Raw genomic sequence first — 17478 nt, forward strand, 5'->3', positions numbered from 1 at the left:
TATATAGTAAAAGAACAGGAAACATCATGGATTGAGGAAATCAGAAAGGTATCAAGGAAGAAACAGCTATGATGGAAAAGGGTAAGAAGCAGGAACAAAAACCTGAACTGGTCTAGTGTGAAGCAGTTTTAAAAGGCATCTGCCAATCCTCAGACTGGTGAATGCCATTTTAGAGCTAGAAGAGCAAGCAATGAAAAGCACCTAGAAGCGACGGCAGGCCCAGGTGAGTGAAACTCACGTCATGCAGCGTTTCCTGAGACCCCGGAACATGTGCAACAGCTACTCCCACTATCTGTGAGAATCTTTACCATACCAGATGGTATGAGTGGACACAGAAGATTGATGGAACCAGGATGCCATCTACTTATGATTTGCTTATGTTCATGGACCTCCACACTGCCTGTATCACAAAATGGTTTATACATGTGCCGATGATGCAGACTGACACAGGTAAAAAAAAACACAACCACATCTATAGCATAGGTGCATGGAGTGGGTAGGTACCAGACAGTCAAAATACTATTTGTGAGGACCAGCTTTGGGAAAAAGAGAACCACATGTTATCTCAGATATGGTGACTAGTAGCACAGCTGGAGGACCAGCAGCAAGGAAGAAGATATTCATTGGTATTTATTTGATTTATTTGTATTTTGATTATATAGCCAAATTCCAGACAGTACACAAACTTCAAAGTAAAAGTGATTGTAAAATAACCATCAAGCACGACGCATTCGAGATTGACAATACAGTGTGTTCATACATGGAGGCAAGTGCAGTGGCCAAGTCATGCTCCTTAACACACGTCTGGCTGCAGGAAAAGAGAACATAGACTCTGAATGTATCTCTGAGTGAGATTATAGAAGGGATGCTGTAAGATCTATGGTTGCACAAACCAGCAGAGCGGTGAAAAGGGTATGATGACTTGATCTTAGAATAGGGTGGAGGAAGCTTTGCGGATGATTAGTAGGGAGAGGCCTGGGAGCAAAGCTGGAAGCAAGATATGTACTGGGATATAACATGGACATGGACATTGACTAATTAAAGTTAAGAGTTTTGAAGTGGCCACATTTTGAAGATAGATTCATGGTGCCTCATACCAGAAGTGAAAGGGGGATGGTTCACCAGTGGCTGAACGGCATGTAGGTGGCAATGTTAATAATGTTCTCTCAGGGTTGATGGAACATTGTGGGGGGCAAGACACAGTGGTAATCAAGACTGTAAATCAGCAATGTAGGGAAAAGGTTTTTGCTGCCGGGGATGAGGTCGTCAAATGTTGTCGCTGTTGAGTAGGTTCAGGCAAGCAGCTATGGCAGTCCTGGTTACAAATCAGGAGAGATGCAGTGTGCTGCTAAAGAGGACTCTAAAGTTGTATGTAGAGAGGGTAGGTGTAATGGCTTCAAGGAGGAATGATGTAGGGTCAGTAATGGTTTTACATACCATTGAGGAAGGACACTACATCTGATTGCCCGACTGCAGCTTTGTACAGTACAGGGTCATTAACGACAGACAGCTGTGAAGCAGTCTGTGATGATAGGTAGAAGGAAGAGGAAGGAGGAAAATAGTTTGATCTGACCAGCTAGGAATGGAGAAGAGAAACTGCACAAGAATCACGTTTAAACTCAGAAGAATTGGTCAGTGAAGTAGAAGAAGAGTTGGGAGAGGGAAGAGCTAAAGATATCCAACTGAGATGTGGATATGGAAATGTTGTGGTTTATATTGCAAAAGGAAGTTGAGAGTATAGTCAGAAATAGAACAGAGCAGAGGCGACAGTGATGTGTGGTGGTAATTTGAAGTAGGAAATGTAAAGGGAAGTATCGGGGGAGTGCAACGTTTGGAACTCTGAAGTGGGCAGCATAAACTGTAGGTGGAGAGATAGTCAGTGGGTCAATTAAAACAATCCTTTAGAGGATCTTAAAGAACAAATGGAGGAGGGTCAGCTGAAGGTGTTAAGTGGTGATATTAAGGCTTCTTAAAGATGTAGACTAATTGAAGAATTGTGCTCAGTGTCAGTGTGTAGGGACACATGGATTTTGACGATCGAATGGAGCGAGGTAGGCAGAGGCACAGGAGTTGTTGACTGAGTGGATAATGGGGCCAAGGAGAAAGAAGACTGAAAGAGGGGGAACAGTCAACAGGAAAAGTCGGAATAGGAATGAGTAGGAATAAATGGGGGAGTAAGGAGAGTGGTGCGGGTGTACCTGATCAATAACATTTTAGTGCAGAAATAGGGGTTGATGATGTCTGCTGTAAGTGCTGACTGATAAGTGCCTGCTGGCAGTGCTGAGGAAAGGGGTGTGGGAGGATACTGAAAATTAGGATTGAAGACAGTAGTAGAGAATTAAATCCAGTATAATGTTTAAATGGAATGGAAAGAGAACCCCTCAAGGATTCAAGTAGTTGTGGGATATGGTTTTCCTCCATTACCGAAGACCACCATGAATTTAGCAGTGATTATATGATCTAAGGTTGAGGTGAGCCTCTGAGGTGGAGAAGATGCAAATTACTCAGAAGGTCTTATGGGAACAGTAGTGGGAACTCTTGTCTACCAGAGAAAAATAAAGCAGTATCCAGAAAGTTTTAATGCAGGTAAATGTGGTTACACACTTTGCAAAGATGTCCTCTTTCCAAAATCGGAAAAAAGGAAGGCATGAGGAGTGGGCTGTTAACTTAAACCTATGCTGTGAAAAGATGCTTCTGCCTTCCACTTAGTATAGAGGAAGGTAGGCTAAATGTAAGAGCATGTGACCAGTATGAAAAAACTGAAAGGTTCAGTAACTGGTAATAGGTTTATCCTTTAAATAGAAAATCACATTAGCAGAGAACGTTCGTATTGAAAATTCAATTCTAAAATGGCTTTGCCTGTCATGCGTTCACCATGCAAGGAAAACTAAAGATCCCTGAAGGTTTTAGATGTCTATCTTTCTACTGTGTAACTCTCAGACCACTGTAGTAGGAGACATTCTACAATAAACCTGAGTAACATAGCAACAAAATTAAAAACACTTCACAATTATGAGGGACTTCATCAACTCTATCAAACATACATAATAAGTCAGACATACGATTAAATACACAGACATAAGAATAAAGACAAACGCCTTATAAATGCACTTACTAGGATGTGTTGTAGGAACATGTTGCCCCAATCTGTCATCTCTCAACATCTGCAATAATGTTGTTTTTCCAGCATTATCCAATCCAAGAAATACTAGCTTACCCGATTTCTTATACAGTCCTAGAGAAGAGAAAAATGTTTTGTTCGAGTAATTATAAAATCAATCCTGCAAATAGGAAATCGTTACATTTACTCTGGTTGTAGGTAGTTTGGCTGCTCTGAGACTGATATCTGCAGTTTGGGGTGGGAGAATCACTGCGACCAGCACATCACAAACATCACCCCAACATGAGCTCCATGCCATGAAGAATCCACAAATCTTCCTTTGCTTCTGTCCCCACACTTCTCCCATTTTATATTCCTCCCCTTCTAGCCTAGTGTCTATGTCCTTTCTTGTTACTTTTTTGTATCAGTCTGTTCTGCCTCAGTGTACCTTTCCTCTTACTGAAGTTAGACCTCTTTTACCCATGCCCATCCTCTGCCTCCCTCAACATCCTAACTTCCTGCCAATTTCACACCCTGCTCATGTCTCATCCTATCCAGGCTTGTGTCAGTTTAATTTGCAACCTCAGCCCTTCCTCTCACTAGTATATATTTCTTTCCTTTCTTTTTTGTGTGTTATACATTACATTTAGTTGGGATGCTGCGCATGCCATGCCTGGCTGATCACAATGAAATAGCATCACTCTTTGGTTATTTCCTACTCAGATAGTTGTACCGGTATCCATGGAAGCAGCACCTTTGTAAATGCAACAATATAGCAAATACATTGTTGTATCCAAGCCTTCTTTCATGATCAGGTAAGGTATTTCAGTCTAGTTTAGTGTGGCTTTCACACCAGGAAAGATATGTACAGTACACAAAGACAGGCAGGATTTTCAGTTTCATGCAAAAAAACTATCCCTGGTAGTCCAGTGACTTCCGGGTCCGGGCTGTTTTAGCCAAATGGAACACAGCAACAGGGAATTGGCAGCCACCCACAGGGTTTAAAAAAGGATGTAGCTCTCTCCAACACATGGTCTGATCCAAACGGTACATATGTGGCAGTGCGGCGAACGTGGGGACACAGGGATATGACGCTAGTGAGTGTCTATGCGCCCCCCACGACTACAATGACAGACACTAGAGAGGGTGACGGAGGCTCTGTTGGCTGTGGACTCTCGTTTGCATCTGGTGGGTGGAGATTTTAACGAGGTGGCGGGCCCTGTCTTGGATCAATCTGGTGGGTGCGGGGGAGGGAGGGGAAACACAAGGCTAGCAGAGTTTGCCCTCACCCTACGACTACAGGATATTTGGTGCCAACATCACCCCACTGAGCAGACATACTCTTACTTCTCGGGCGCTCACCGGGTGTTCTCCAGACTAGATTATTTTTTCGTCCCAGCAGGGGAACTGACTTGATTCAAAGGGGTGGAATACTTAGCGAGAGGATTGTCGGACCATTCTCCCCTGTGGCTCACGGTGGACGGGGAGACCTGTGGCGGGACGGGCGGATGGAGGCTAAAGGCATGGGAACTTAGAGACCCAGTGATAGCGAAGGAGGTGAGCGTTAAACCGGTGTACTGTCTAGAAAATAATGGAACAATGCCTTCAGCAGTGGTTCTATGGGAGGCATACAAGGCAGTGCTAAGAGGTAGAGGCCAAAACACAATTGCATATAAGAGAAGATAAGAAACACAGGAAATAGTAGCTCTGGAGAACAAGCTCCTGCAATTAGAGCAAGATGCGGGTGAAGACCCTAGCCAGTCCGTCCTCCGTCGGATAGAGGTTACTTGTGTCGGTACCAATCGCTGGCGCCGCAAGAAGCTAAACAGATGTATCTTGCCTTGAGACACCACCTTTATGAGACGGGCGATAGGGCTGGGAAGCTCTTGGCATGGCGGGGCAGGAAGGAGTCGGAAACTAGATTGATGGCCACTATCCAGATGGACGGGCACATTCTAACTACTGCATGGGACATTGCAAAGCCTTTGCAGAGTGCTATGCTAATTTATACGAGGGACAGTCACAGATGGGAGACGCTCAGATCCAGGAATACCTTAGTGGGATAGACCTCCCTGTCCTGTCCCCAGATGACCAGGAGGCACTAGAGGTGGAGCTTACGCTTGAGTAGGTGACGGGAGCCATACACAAACAAATATCAGGGAAATTCCCAGGACCCAATGGCTTCCCGGCGGAACTCTACAAGGCGTATTCAGCATTACTGGGACCGCATCTCCTTGAGATCTTCTGGGAGGCTTGAGAGAGGGCATCTTACCCCCGATTTGTGGAAAGCAACAGTAGTGGTGATTCATGAACCCTGGAGGCTGGCAATGGACTGTGGGGCATATTGGCCGATCTCCTTCCTTAACGTGGTGGTGAAGATACTAACTTCCATACTAGCGACCAGACTGGCCTCAGTGGTCACCTCCCTTATTCACGTAGACCAGTCTGGGTTCATGCCTGGCAGGGCTACAAGGTTGAACTTACGGCGTCTAGCAAATTGGTTAAGCACGGTCCAAGACAGAATGGAGTCACACATGGTGCTATTGTTGGACGCTGAAAATGCCTTTGACGCTGTTCACTATCCTTACATGTGGCAGACACTAGAGAGGTTTGGATTCAGTCCCAAATTTAGGGCATGGATCAAACTGCTTTAAGGTCACCGACGGCGAGGGCTCGAGTTAATGGGGAGGTGTCGAGGGAATATGCAACAGAAAGAGGCACTAGACAGGGGTGCCCATTGTCCCTGATGCTCTTTGCGTTGACCCTAGAGCTGCTAGCATGTCTTATAAGAACACACCGAAGGTCTCAGGGTTCTCGGCAGAGGGAGAGGAAGAATGCATCTCGCTCTATGCAGACAATGTCCTTTTGTATGTCACTAATCCTGCATCCACGATTCTGACCCTTTTTCAAGTGCTAGGGGACGTACGGAGAACACACAGCCTACAAGATTAAGTGGGGTAAGACGAAAGATTTTCCCAGAGACCTGCAAGTGACCACAGAAGGGTTCAAGTATTTGGGGGTTTACATAGCTACCTACATTCCGCACTGCCTCACCCGTAACATCAGAACGGTAGTGGCAGACTGTCATGCAGATGTGAAAAGGTGGAGACGACTGCCCCTAACATTACTGGGTAGAGCGGCGATGTATAAGATGATTGTGCTTCCCAAACGTTTATACAGCTTGCAAAACACACACTACAAGATCCCGGAGGACATTTTTGAAGCAATAGACAATGGGGTGCGCACTCTCCTGTGGGATAGGGGACAGCCAAGGATCACGCTTTGTACATTACAGGCAAGCAAAACAACAGGGGATTCGCCCTCCCGGATTTCAGGTCATACTTAGGGATGCACATCTGGTAGCAATAAATTAATGAGAACACTTGCCGAGATCACACCCAACATACACACTGGAGCATAGCCAATTTGAGATACACTCACATCTACATTACATATACGGGGGAAAGGTTTTAAGCAATTGCTACTGGCAACCCAGAGGACATTAGAGGCGTGGAAGGGCACAGAGAAGCAAATGGGCTGGAACAAGAAGGTAACAAGGCAGACCCGATTATGGGAAAGTACGAAACTCCCGGAGATAGGGAAACTGAAAGGGTTCAAAGATTTTGACATGATTGGAATCTCTAAAGTCGGAGATTTGATAAAAGAAGGCACTTTGATCTCATTTGAAGACCTACAGCAAGAATTTCAACTGGGGGATAGACAGAGTTATAGGCATATGCAAGTGACACATGCATGGACCGCAGAGGGAATAGATATCACAAGCACCCGAGTTTGCCCCGTTAGAGGGAAGACTCCTGCAAAGGAAGATACCGGAGAAGGCCGTTTTCTGGACTTAAAAGACCCTCATTAACATTAACCCGGATAACTTAGAGGCCCAGAGGAGACCCTGGGAGATCATCCTGGGTGATCTAGAAGGCATAGACTGGGAGGCGGCCCTAATGTACCTGAGGGAGGTCGCAATCAAATTAAGGCTACGCTTAATACAACTTACAATCTTTCACAGGACATGTGTGACGCGGTCCCGACTACATAAAATGGCATAATCCCCCGGCTGCCTCCTCTGCATGACAGAAAACGGTACATTCATACATACCCTATGGGAATGCATGCACATACAAAGATATTGCGCCAAGTTAATGGGAGAGTTAAGTGAGATTTTGGGGTTTCAGTTACCAAAAGACGCTAAATAGGTTGTATGACGTTACAATGCATGCCATTACCCCGCTTGCCATTGTAACGCAAATCTTTACCCCGACTTGCTGTTGGGGTGCGCTGGAAGTTGGAATAGGTTGATTTACTATTCCAACTCCAGTGTGTGCAACAGTAGGGAAGGTATTGGGAGTTATATCCTTCATCCTCTACCCCCTGCTACAGGGCATATGTTGTAACGCTTGCGATGAAAAGGCTGTTTCCCCGCTAAATATGTGTTGCTAGGCATATCATCGGACATAGACCTGCCCGGACGTAGTCTTACCCTGTGCAATTTGTTGATGGCAGTGGCCAAGAGAGATATAGCCAAGAAATGGGGAGCACAGGAGGTTCCAACTTTGCGGGAGTGCAGGGTCGGATGGACATGTACATGGGGGTGGAGCAAGTGACGTTTAAATGAGAGGCTTTCCCAAATTGTTTTTCAAGATCTGGCATACCTGGAATAGGCATTGCGGGCTAGACCTTAATGAGACAAAGGGGGGGTCGTAGCAGATTGTAATCATACCCCAGGAAGAGGTTGGCATGAACATGCTTACACCAATGGGGAGGATGGAAGACATCCCCAATGAGAGCCCAGTGCCATTAATCCAAACAGAAGCAAATAGATGCTGCTGGAAATGGGAGATCTTGGTAAACAGCTGAGAGATGTGTGCCATCCTGTGAACATGTATATGCCAAATGTGAACTTGCTGTATATTGATAATAGTGAAAATGTCTCCATAAAATTTCCCCCCCCCCCCAAAAAAAAAAGGTTGTAGCTTGGTCTCTGATTAATACAGCAGTTCTGTCTCTGGACTCTAGCTCCCTAAAGAGCTGCTCTCATTTAGTTAGGGCTTCTGTTCCGGTATGTTCAGGGGTGAGAGCAAGAACTGTGAGCTAACAGAATCATTTGTGCTCAAATCTCTGGCTCTTGTTTCCCTATTACAGCACAATATCCGAAAGAGTGAAAATAAAGTCCATCTCATAAACTAAACCTTCCAGGGTAAGGGTAAGGGCGCTGGCCAACCAACCTACTTGCTTATGATTCATATGATAGATATGGGCTCACGGCAACCGGTTTACTGGTCCTCGAGACCGACATTGATCTCACACAGCCCCTTAAACCGACCAGCCTGATCCCTCACCCAACCTATGTGATGTGATGAGTATGCTTGCCGTTACCACTGGTGGCTTCTCTTATTCACTGTTACTGGTATTTCCATCTTAGACACTTGCTTCCCTAGGATATACCCCTTTTAGTTTGTTCCACACCACAGCTTGCAAAGGAATTGCTGGATATCACATAAAGTACAAAGGAATTTACCTACACACTGTGGCAGGGGGCGTTGCACCAGTTTTCTTCTACCCAATGGCACTGCTTAAACTTCTACTGTACAAAATATTTAAGCTGTTGATCGCGGAAATATGCGTTCATGATTATCTTTGTGTGGAACCCCTGATTGTATCAGAGGGATGCTATAACACCATGTATGTTCATACTGTATTTGTTTTTATAAATGTTTTGCTGGAAATAAACAGAAAACATGATAGATAAATAAAAAAGATAGACCGCGATAGCTCGTATCATCACCAAATCATATTTAGAATTCAGTTTTATGTTTCTTTTGATATTTTTACTGCAGACCGCATATTCTGCCCAGATATTTTTTCTCTTTTCAGGGTATACCAGTGCTTACCAGGGTCTGACTGGGGAACTAAAGCAGTCCTTGCAACAATGCTCAAACCAGCTCTGCATCCTTCATTTCCTAGTGAAATCTCTATTTTTCCATCCATTCATCCACTCTCTCTGCACCCTCCCTAATTGTTTTTTCTCTACCTCGCCCCTCCCTCCCTTTTTTTCTGGAAGCCTGCTGCAATCAACGTCGGGGACCAGGGAAAAATGATAGAGGCACCAGGGGTTGCCCTTCCTCCAGCCCACCGGGACAATGCAGGTGGAATTAAAGTCCTATTCGGCCCAGGCTTCACTCTATGGGCTGATGCGATGAAAAAAATAATTGCCTCAGAAGGTGGATGTGGGCATTCAAGACTATCTAGAGGGATTCTGGGGCCAGAAGGTCCTGCTATATAAAAACAATTTAGTGCACCACAATGTAGATTTGCCACAGCCAGATGGGCCGATAATCTTGATTAGATTAAAGAAACTGAGGTTAAGATTATGCTTGTATCATGTATTGCCCCTACTCACAGCAGCAACAAATGGAAGATATTTGGAACTGTAGTAAAAAAATGTTTTAAAAATCCAGAATGTTGCAGCTCTCTTCCTTCTTCCAATACTACTAACACAATAAGATAAAAATACATAACAGCTGATGAACAGACAAAACAGTCCGTGTGTAATCTAGTCCAGATCCATACTAGAATCCATTTTTTCTAACCTATTAATCTGTAAAAACAAAAAATCAAGGTGGGCAAAAAGAGCGGGATAATCTTGGCCTCAATGTCTTTAATCAAATCCAGACTTTCTGCCCATCTGGCCGTAGAAAATCTAAATTTTATGACAAGGCACAGAGGCTAAAATTATCTAAATTTAAAGCATTGCTTAGACTTGTATATAACATTTTCCACAACTTAAAATAACAGCTCCTGAACATAGATTAATTCGCTCAGTCAGTTAATTTTAATATGTCTTGCAGACTTGTATGAAAGCCCTAGAGACAGATACTCCCCTCAGAAAATGGACTCCATATTCATTCACATTCACACTAGCCTCATTCATAACTTCCTATGCTCACACTGCAAGAGTTTGGGCAGACATATGTTTATGAGGGTGTCTTTAGAAATCAATAACTGACATACTGCAATCCCTCTCAATCCAATTGTATCTCCAAAAATTACACTGTCGTTCCAGGCATTTACATTACGCAACCACAATTGTAACTCTTCTCTCGACTCTTACATCAGTCTTATCTATTCAAAATACTTTGTCTTTCTCCCTAAATGCACTATCTTTAATCTCTGTGATGCACAATAATGAAGTGGCTCAGGAAACATTGCCTGCCTTGTTTAAGAAAGCAAACCCAAATTCTTGCCAACATCCGCAAAGCTATAGTATTCAGATTCAAACCTCTCTGGATTTTCCTGCATAATTTCTTTAATTCCCCTTTGGGTAGACTCAACTTCACAAGAACCGTATGAACTACAAAACCTAGAAACTGAGTCTCCTGACTTGAGACCAAACAAGACTTCTTCCTGCTCATTATCCTAGAGACTCTATTATAATAACCGAGACTTGGGTATGCTGTTTGAACACTTCAGCATCCTGAGCCATAACCAAAATATCGTCCAGGTAGAGTATCAATCTTATACCTCTGCATTTTAGCAAGAAACAACTGAGCACAGAACTTTTGTAAAACACCTTGGGGCTGAAGACAAACCAAAAGGAACGCTTTTGCACATCCATATCCTCTTGTTCTGACAAAACTGCAGAAATGTCTGATATGATCCTCAAATAGGAATAGTTAAATAACCATCCTTCAGACCTAATATTATCAACCAATCTCCCCTTCATAACACATAATCCAACAGATGAATCCCCTCCATCTTGAAATGATGATAAACTATCCAATCACTCAGATCTCTGAGATTTACGAGAGGATGCATACCCTTATCCTTTCCTCTAACAAAAATACTATTTCCTCTTTGGCAAATTGAATATCGCTTTGTCATTTTTCCTGGATTGGTTGACCCAAATATTCTATCCTGTAACCTACAGCCGTTTCTAAGACCCAAGAGTCCTGAGTTATTAGGTTAAAATATATTGGGATAGTAGTCCAGCCAGCTTTATAGAAATATCTGCAGGGTGTAGCAAGAAACTCAACACAGCTTCTGTGCTGACAACTTTCTCCTCTCAAGTTACTTCCCTGAGCTCTCTCCCTTCGCAAGAAAAACCCATGATAGGATTCAAATCCCCTAGTATGGTATCCGTATAAGTGTTAAAATGACCTGCGCAAAGAACCTCTCAACAATGTCCTGAAATCGGCCGGGGAACCAACCCCTTGTTCTTCCTAGAAAAATCTCTATTGTTAAATAAAAGGTTGAAATCCTTTTGAGACTTTTTAATTGAGCTGAACAATCCCTCAAAGTTAACCATCTCTTTATTAAAGTCACCCCCAAAGAGATATACCTTTGACAATGGCTCTCTTTCATTGCTTGCTAAGTCAACCAGTTTCAGGTCTATTTTCAGGACTATACCCTTGTATCTTTCAGATGAAAGTGCAGTATTAGCATTGACTAATATATAACTAGGTCATTGCACCCGCTGGAGCAGCTCCTCTTCATCCAAAGGCATTTTTTTTTACTTAGCCGAAGATGCTTACATAAATGTCAGTTAATGGACCCGGTATACTTCTTCACATGGTTTTAAACCCTTATCCAAACTTTTGCATGGATCCTTTTCACTCTTGCTAATAAAGGCTAATATTGTTGAATCCAATTCAGGAGTCAAATCTACCCTATTTGGGTTTGTAGGGCTGAGCCATTGTGATCTCAGCCTAGCTCCCAATTCCTTTGGAATCTCCCTTCTCAACCAATATCCCACCTACTGTGCTACATGTATTGATGGAGTCCACTCTGGAGACAGGGGGTGAGTGATCAGGTAAGGTGTGTCATTTCCTAGAGGGCCTGCCAGGTGATTATTTGAGGTCTTACCTGCTTCATCAGGAGTTCCTCTCTGATCAATAACAATTAAGTCTTGATCTGAACCAAATTCAGATGAGCATAAAAGTGCAATCCCTGCCACATCTGCGGCTTTATCTTTACTAGCACATTCCTGATGCCAAAAGCACCTTGTCCACCGTTCAGATTTGTTCCAGTGTCTTTTGCAGAGTCCTGTCTTTCTTTCTTAGATGAATGTGAGAAGCAGCCTCTTCTGCCACTCTTTTCCTTTTTACCCAACCAACTCAACCCAACTCCCTCCCTCCACTCACTCCTTGCTTAACAGTCGCCTCCACAATGTTTTGACATAAAATGGCCAACAAATCCTCAATTTTCTTGTCTACAGTTTCTGTGATAGACCCCATTAGTTTCCCAGAAGCCATGGCCACATAATTCTAAATGTTACCCGCTATAGCAGAGTTTCTTGGGTCCTCCGAGATTCTGTCTGGAATTATCACAAATTGCCTGCTCAACTGTCACTTCTACATAATTGATGACTTCCCAAACACCTAAAATGGCGGTTCCATTCTTTTTAAACTACTGTTCCAATTAACAAAAAGGGCCCCCATGTACGTGTGATGTCACACGCATGCTGAACCAATGACCTCTAGGAGCCTTTCCTTTAAATGGTGCATCATGTCCTAAAAGACAAAATGCATCATCATGTCTTCTAGGACATGGTGACCCAGCATGTAAGAATAAACTGTCTTTCTCTAATTAACATGCTTGTCTAAAATGCTGTTAAATGGGAGATGCAGCTAATCAGACATTAAATAAAACGTACAAGCATAATGAAAAGATGACTCTGTAAACAAAATGGTTCTCGCCTTGAAGCGTGCATCGCAGCTTGGTCTGCTCGTACTAAGCCATTACCAAATAAGTATGAAGCTGAAGAAGCATTAACCAAGATTTTTCATACCAGAACAAAAAATCTATGAATAAACTGAATTAAAAGCTAAAAAACCAAACTATGAATACATCGCATTTACTCGACCAAGAAATAAGGTGGATCATTTAAATGTCTCACGAAAAATAGACCTAGGTGATGTTTAAAGAATCACAATATTAGTGTAAACTCATTACACTTTCACATACATGATGACATATTTCTCACTCATCTATCTCAATCACCAGAGATATAGTGCGGGTATTTATCTTGTGAGCAGCGACAACAAAAGAAAGAAGAATGCTGCGAGTTCTGGACTTTTATTGGTTTTTCGAATCTTACTTAACTTCCAAGATGTGGCTGCTGTGAATAGGAGCAATAGAAGATACATGTATAATGTTAGCCTTTGTGTACTGTCATAAAATTATGAATGTGCTTAGGCTAGAACCATTAAAAATCGATTTTGCTGGAATTCTAAAACGACTATTGCTTAGATGACACAAAATCATAAAATGTTACTCCCCAAAGATATGCAATCCCATAACAAAAATAAGATGCAGACTGAAGGGCATAAAGGGGGCTTTATACTTCCCCTTCCAATTCATAAAAACATTCAAGTGCATCAGTGAAGGGCTAATCCTAACCTTCTTAATGCAGCTGTGCCATAAATTAGGGTGGTTAACATTTTTGGGGCAATGACTAGTGAACACCTGTCAAGATCTGATGTATTTTCCAGCTTTAGTATGACTGGTGTGCCATCAAAGTAGCTGCAGAAGGTCAAAGGAGGGTAAAAGGTGAAGTGGGGTGCTAAGACATACACTGAATTGAAGAGGAGCAATGGTCGAACCTTGAATGATACTCGCTGTGGAGGTAAATGGCACAAATAAGTGATATGATGTGGTATCTATCAGATATGGTAACTCATTTTCAGAGATTTCCTTGGATACCTAAATTGTCAAGTTTCCAAAGAATCAGAAAGTAATAGTATAGTATCAAAGCCAGAGGAAAGAACAAGTAACAGGAAAGTCAACATTTCATCTGCGTTAGTAGTAGCTTTGATGTCATCCCATGTGGCTATCAGTGTTGTTGCAGTGCCTTTTCCTGAGTGAAATCGAGTTGTGTAGCCCAAGAGGACATGATTTACTTCTATGAATTTTGTTATTTGCCAAATGGCAGATTTTTTAATAAGATTGCAGAATAATGGGCAATTAACTATTACTAGGGCCTTTCGGGCTCGAATTTTGCTATTTTTTTCTTTTTAGATTACGTTTGATGTAGGAGGTTTTAAGATCCCTTTGAAAAAGTGCTGTCTCCAAGAAGTGATTGATATGGGCTCTGGCAACGAGACTGTAGAGCTATTAAGGGGGATTTTCTTCATGATTTGCTCAGCGATCTGATGGTGACCATGCTGATCCACAAGCTTTAGTAGAGTTTGTAAAAGCATTGAGAGATAGTGCTTAAAGAAGAGTATCATCAGTTGGTAACCAATTTTATATGTAAGCAATGTGGATAAGTAGGTTTGTTTACAATTTTTTGTTTTCACGTCCTGATACATTTCAAGGCCTTCGGCTTTTGAGATGAAGAGCTCTGCTTAAGAGTCACAAAGGACTTGAGAGGAATTCACTTCTGAATCAGAGCATTCAGGCTTCTGCAACTCAAGGGTCCAAGCACGCAGAGATCCGAAATGTTTAAAGGTGACGTCGGAAACATAATGTTATGTTATGTTATTTTTATTTATATTGCGCATGGATACTCTGTGGAGTGTCCCGGTGCGAACCTTAGAGGAGTGCAGAGATCAAATTAAACAAAGAGAAAAGTTTTCAGGCTTCTCTTAAACAGAGTGGGGTCCTGAATGCTCCCCAGATCGACCGGCAGCGAATTCCAGGCTAAGGCCGCTTTCAAGGCAAAGGAGCTGCCCCCCAACCTTTGCCTTCATAAGCGAGGAACATTAGCCAAGAGTTGTGCGGAGGAGCGCAGATGTCTAGTAGGTGTATGAAAAGAGAAACACTTTTGTAAATAGATTGTGCCTAAGGCATGCAGAGCACGGTGAGCAATAACTAAGGACTTGAGTTTAACCCGTTCAGCAAAGGGCAGCCAATGAAGGGCTCGCAGATGCTGTCTCACACTGCATCTGACGGGGGCGTTAAAGCGGAGCCTGGCAGCCGCATTCTGAACAACCTGCAGTTTGTTGAGCAGGTATCCAGGGATGCCAACATACAAGGCATTGGCATAATCTAAGCGGGATAAAATCAGGGCTCGGGTGACTGTTTCTTTAGCGGCCCTAGGAAGAAGTGGAAGGAATTTCCAAAGGGTTTTGAGTAGCCCGAAGCAATTCCCAGCTAGCTTCTCGATCTGGGTGGTGAACGTAAGATTCTCTTCAAACAAAACCCCAAGGTTTTCGGCAGGTTGCCCTGTTGAGGCTGGCATGGCAAAATCAGATGGCCAGAGTGTTTCTCCAAACATAGGGGAAAACTTTCCATACAGGATGATTTTGTATTTCTCCTCATTACATTTAAGTTGTGCAGAGGCCAGCCACTGAAAGACTTTGGTCAGACAGTTATTAGCAGAGGAGGTGGAGCACTACTTTTTCCAGCAAGTGAACAAGAGCTAGGCGTCGTCCGCATAAGAAATAATTTTAGCCCCCAGGTCCTCTGCCTATTGGACCAAGGGAGTGACATAAATGTTAAAAAGGAGGGGGCTCAAGGAGGACCCCTCTGGGACCCCCGTAGATGCCCACTGAAGCGAGGACGAGGAGAGGGGGAGCCATACCTGTTGCGACCGGCCCTCCAAAATGTATTTAAGGCAGCCCCAAGCGATGCCAGAAATGCCAATCTCCGCAAGTCGGGTAAGCAGCAGCGAATGAGGGACAGTATTGAATGCTGCCGAGAAGTCAAGCAAAATCAAGGCTGCCCTCCCGCCAGCATCCAAACAGTCTCGGATGGCCTCCGCCACTTCCATCAGCTCCACCTCGGTGCTATACGGGGCCCTAAACCCGGACGGGGCAGGATGCAATAGGCTCCCATTTTCGATTAACTCAGTCAGCTGTTTAGTAACCACTTTTTCACATACCTTTGCCACACTGGGCAAAAGAGAGATGGGATGATAACTTCCTGGGCTCGTAGGATCAAGCGATGGCTTTTTAAATAGAGTAAGAATTTTTGCTTTCTTCCAGGCTGCCGGTACATAAGCCTCCTGAAGAGACATGTTAACGAGTCTATTGACTTCCGGGTTGACAGTTTCTGCAACGTTGGCCAAAAGTCTGGCAGCGCATGGGTCTGAGGGAGAGCCAGATTTCAGGCTCTTCAGAATTGTGAGTGAACTAGGTAGGTCGATAGAACCAAAGGCAGGCAGAGATTGCGAGTCAGGAAGAGTTAAGGCCTCTGACGCCAAGGGCGCGTTGGTGTCCTATTTACAGGAACTAAATGAAGCCTGAATCGTGCAAATCTTTCCTATAGAAAAACTTGAGAGATTGTCACACCAGGCATTTGAGGATGGAAGCGTACACAGTTGGGCTTTGGGCGCCATAAAGCTCTGAACAATGGAAAATATTTCCTTGGTATTGTTCCTGGCTAAGTCGATACAAGCCGAATAGTAAAGACTTTTAGCATGGGCTATGGTGTTATAGTAGATGTTTTGTTTTGTCCTGAGGAAGAGCTTTGCCAAAGGGCAAAAATCATTCCGCCAAACTTGCTCCAGTTTCTTGCACTCCTGTTTTAAAACCTTCAAATTAGTTGTGAACCACGGTTTAGAGGGAGAAACCCTGGAGTGCTTATGGGGGGACGGCAGGGGATAAATAATCCACTGTCTTTGAGATCCGGCTTGTGAAACGTGCAAGCTCCCCGTCAAGGTCATTGGGGGGGCTAGTCTGGACGCCGCCAGGGCCTGGCTAAACACAAGCGGGTCAATTTTGGCAAAGGCCGGTCCGCAGTTGGGCCTTGGCAGGGGAATGATGCCACCTATCGCCCAGGAGAAGTAAGTCAGGAAATGGTCAGCCCAGGAAACTGGGAGTGGATCTTTGACCAAAATGGGAAAATTTGAACAAACTGGGTCGAGGATGTGTCCCCCAAGATGCGTTGGGAGGCTCACCCATTGGGTAAGTTGGGCAAGATTCAATGTGTCTAGGAATTCGAGAGTGTCCCCCGCAGCTACATGGTCAAGGTGTATGTTCAGATCCCCAAGAACAATATAGTGGGTGAAGCGAAGGGCCAGGGGAACAATGATATCTCCCAGTGCCTTAAGGAAGGCCCCAGTCGGACCCGGGGGTCTATAGATTAAACAGCCTGCCAGGGTACAGTGTGCCGAGAAACTAATACTGAAATCCACGGCTTTGCTATCTCCCCATAACATAGCCTCACCCCGCTGGAGGACCCACAAGTCCCTATAAATAATGGCCACCCCTCCCCCTCTCCCCTCTGAGAGGTCCACTCTGGAGACCCTATATTCGTCAGGGATAGCCATCGCAAGAGCAGGATTAGAGAATTCATCAAGCCATGTCTCTGTAATAAACAGGAGATCAAGTGGCTTATCCGTGAGGAGGTCAAAAACATCTTGATGGTGCTTCCTGAGCGAACGGGAGTTGATCAGGGCAGCGTGAATTAAAGGCAACGAC

At 43.9% G+C, this 17478-nt stretch overlaps 1 protein-coding gene across 7 annotated transcripts in view; it reads right to left on the reverse strand.

The window, feature by feature from the left end:
* SAR1B (secretion associated Ras related GTPase 1B) overlaps positions 1 to 17478 on the reverse strand; it is a 368801-nt gene that overhangs the window by 96177 nt on the left and 255146 nt on the right. For all 7 annotated transcript variants that reach the window (XM_085617978.1, XM_085617982.1, XM_085617979.1 and 4 more), the window contains one exon: positions 3116 to 3235. In XM_085617978.1, the coding sequence (XP_085474104.1) occupies positions 3116 to 3235 (120 nt within the window). The remainder of the gene's footprint in view (positions 1 to 3115; positions 3236 to 17478) is intronic.

Source organism: Triturus cristatus, chromosome 7, assembly GCF_964204655.1.
Source record: "Triturus cristatus chromosome 7, aTriCri1.1, whole genome shotgun sequence".
Classification (NCBI taxonomy): Eukaryota; Metazoa; Chordata; class Amphibia; order Caudata; family Salamandridae; genus Triturus; species Triturus cristatus.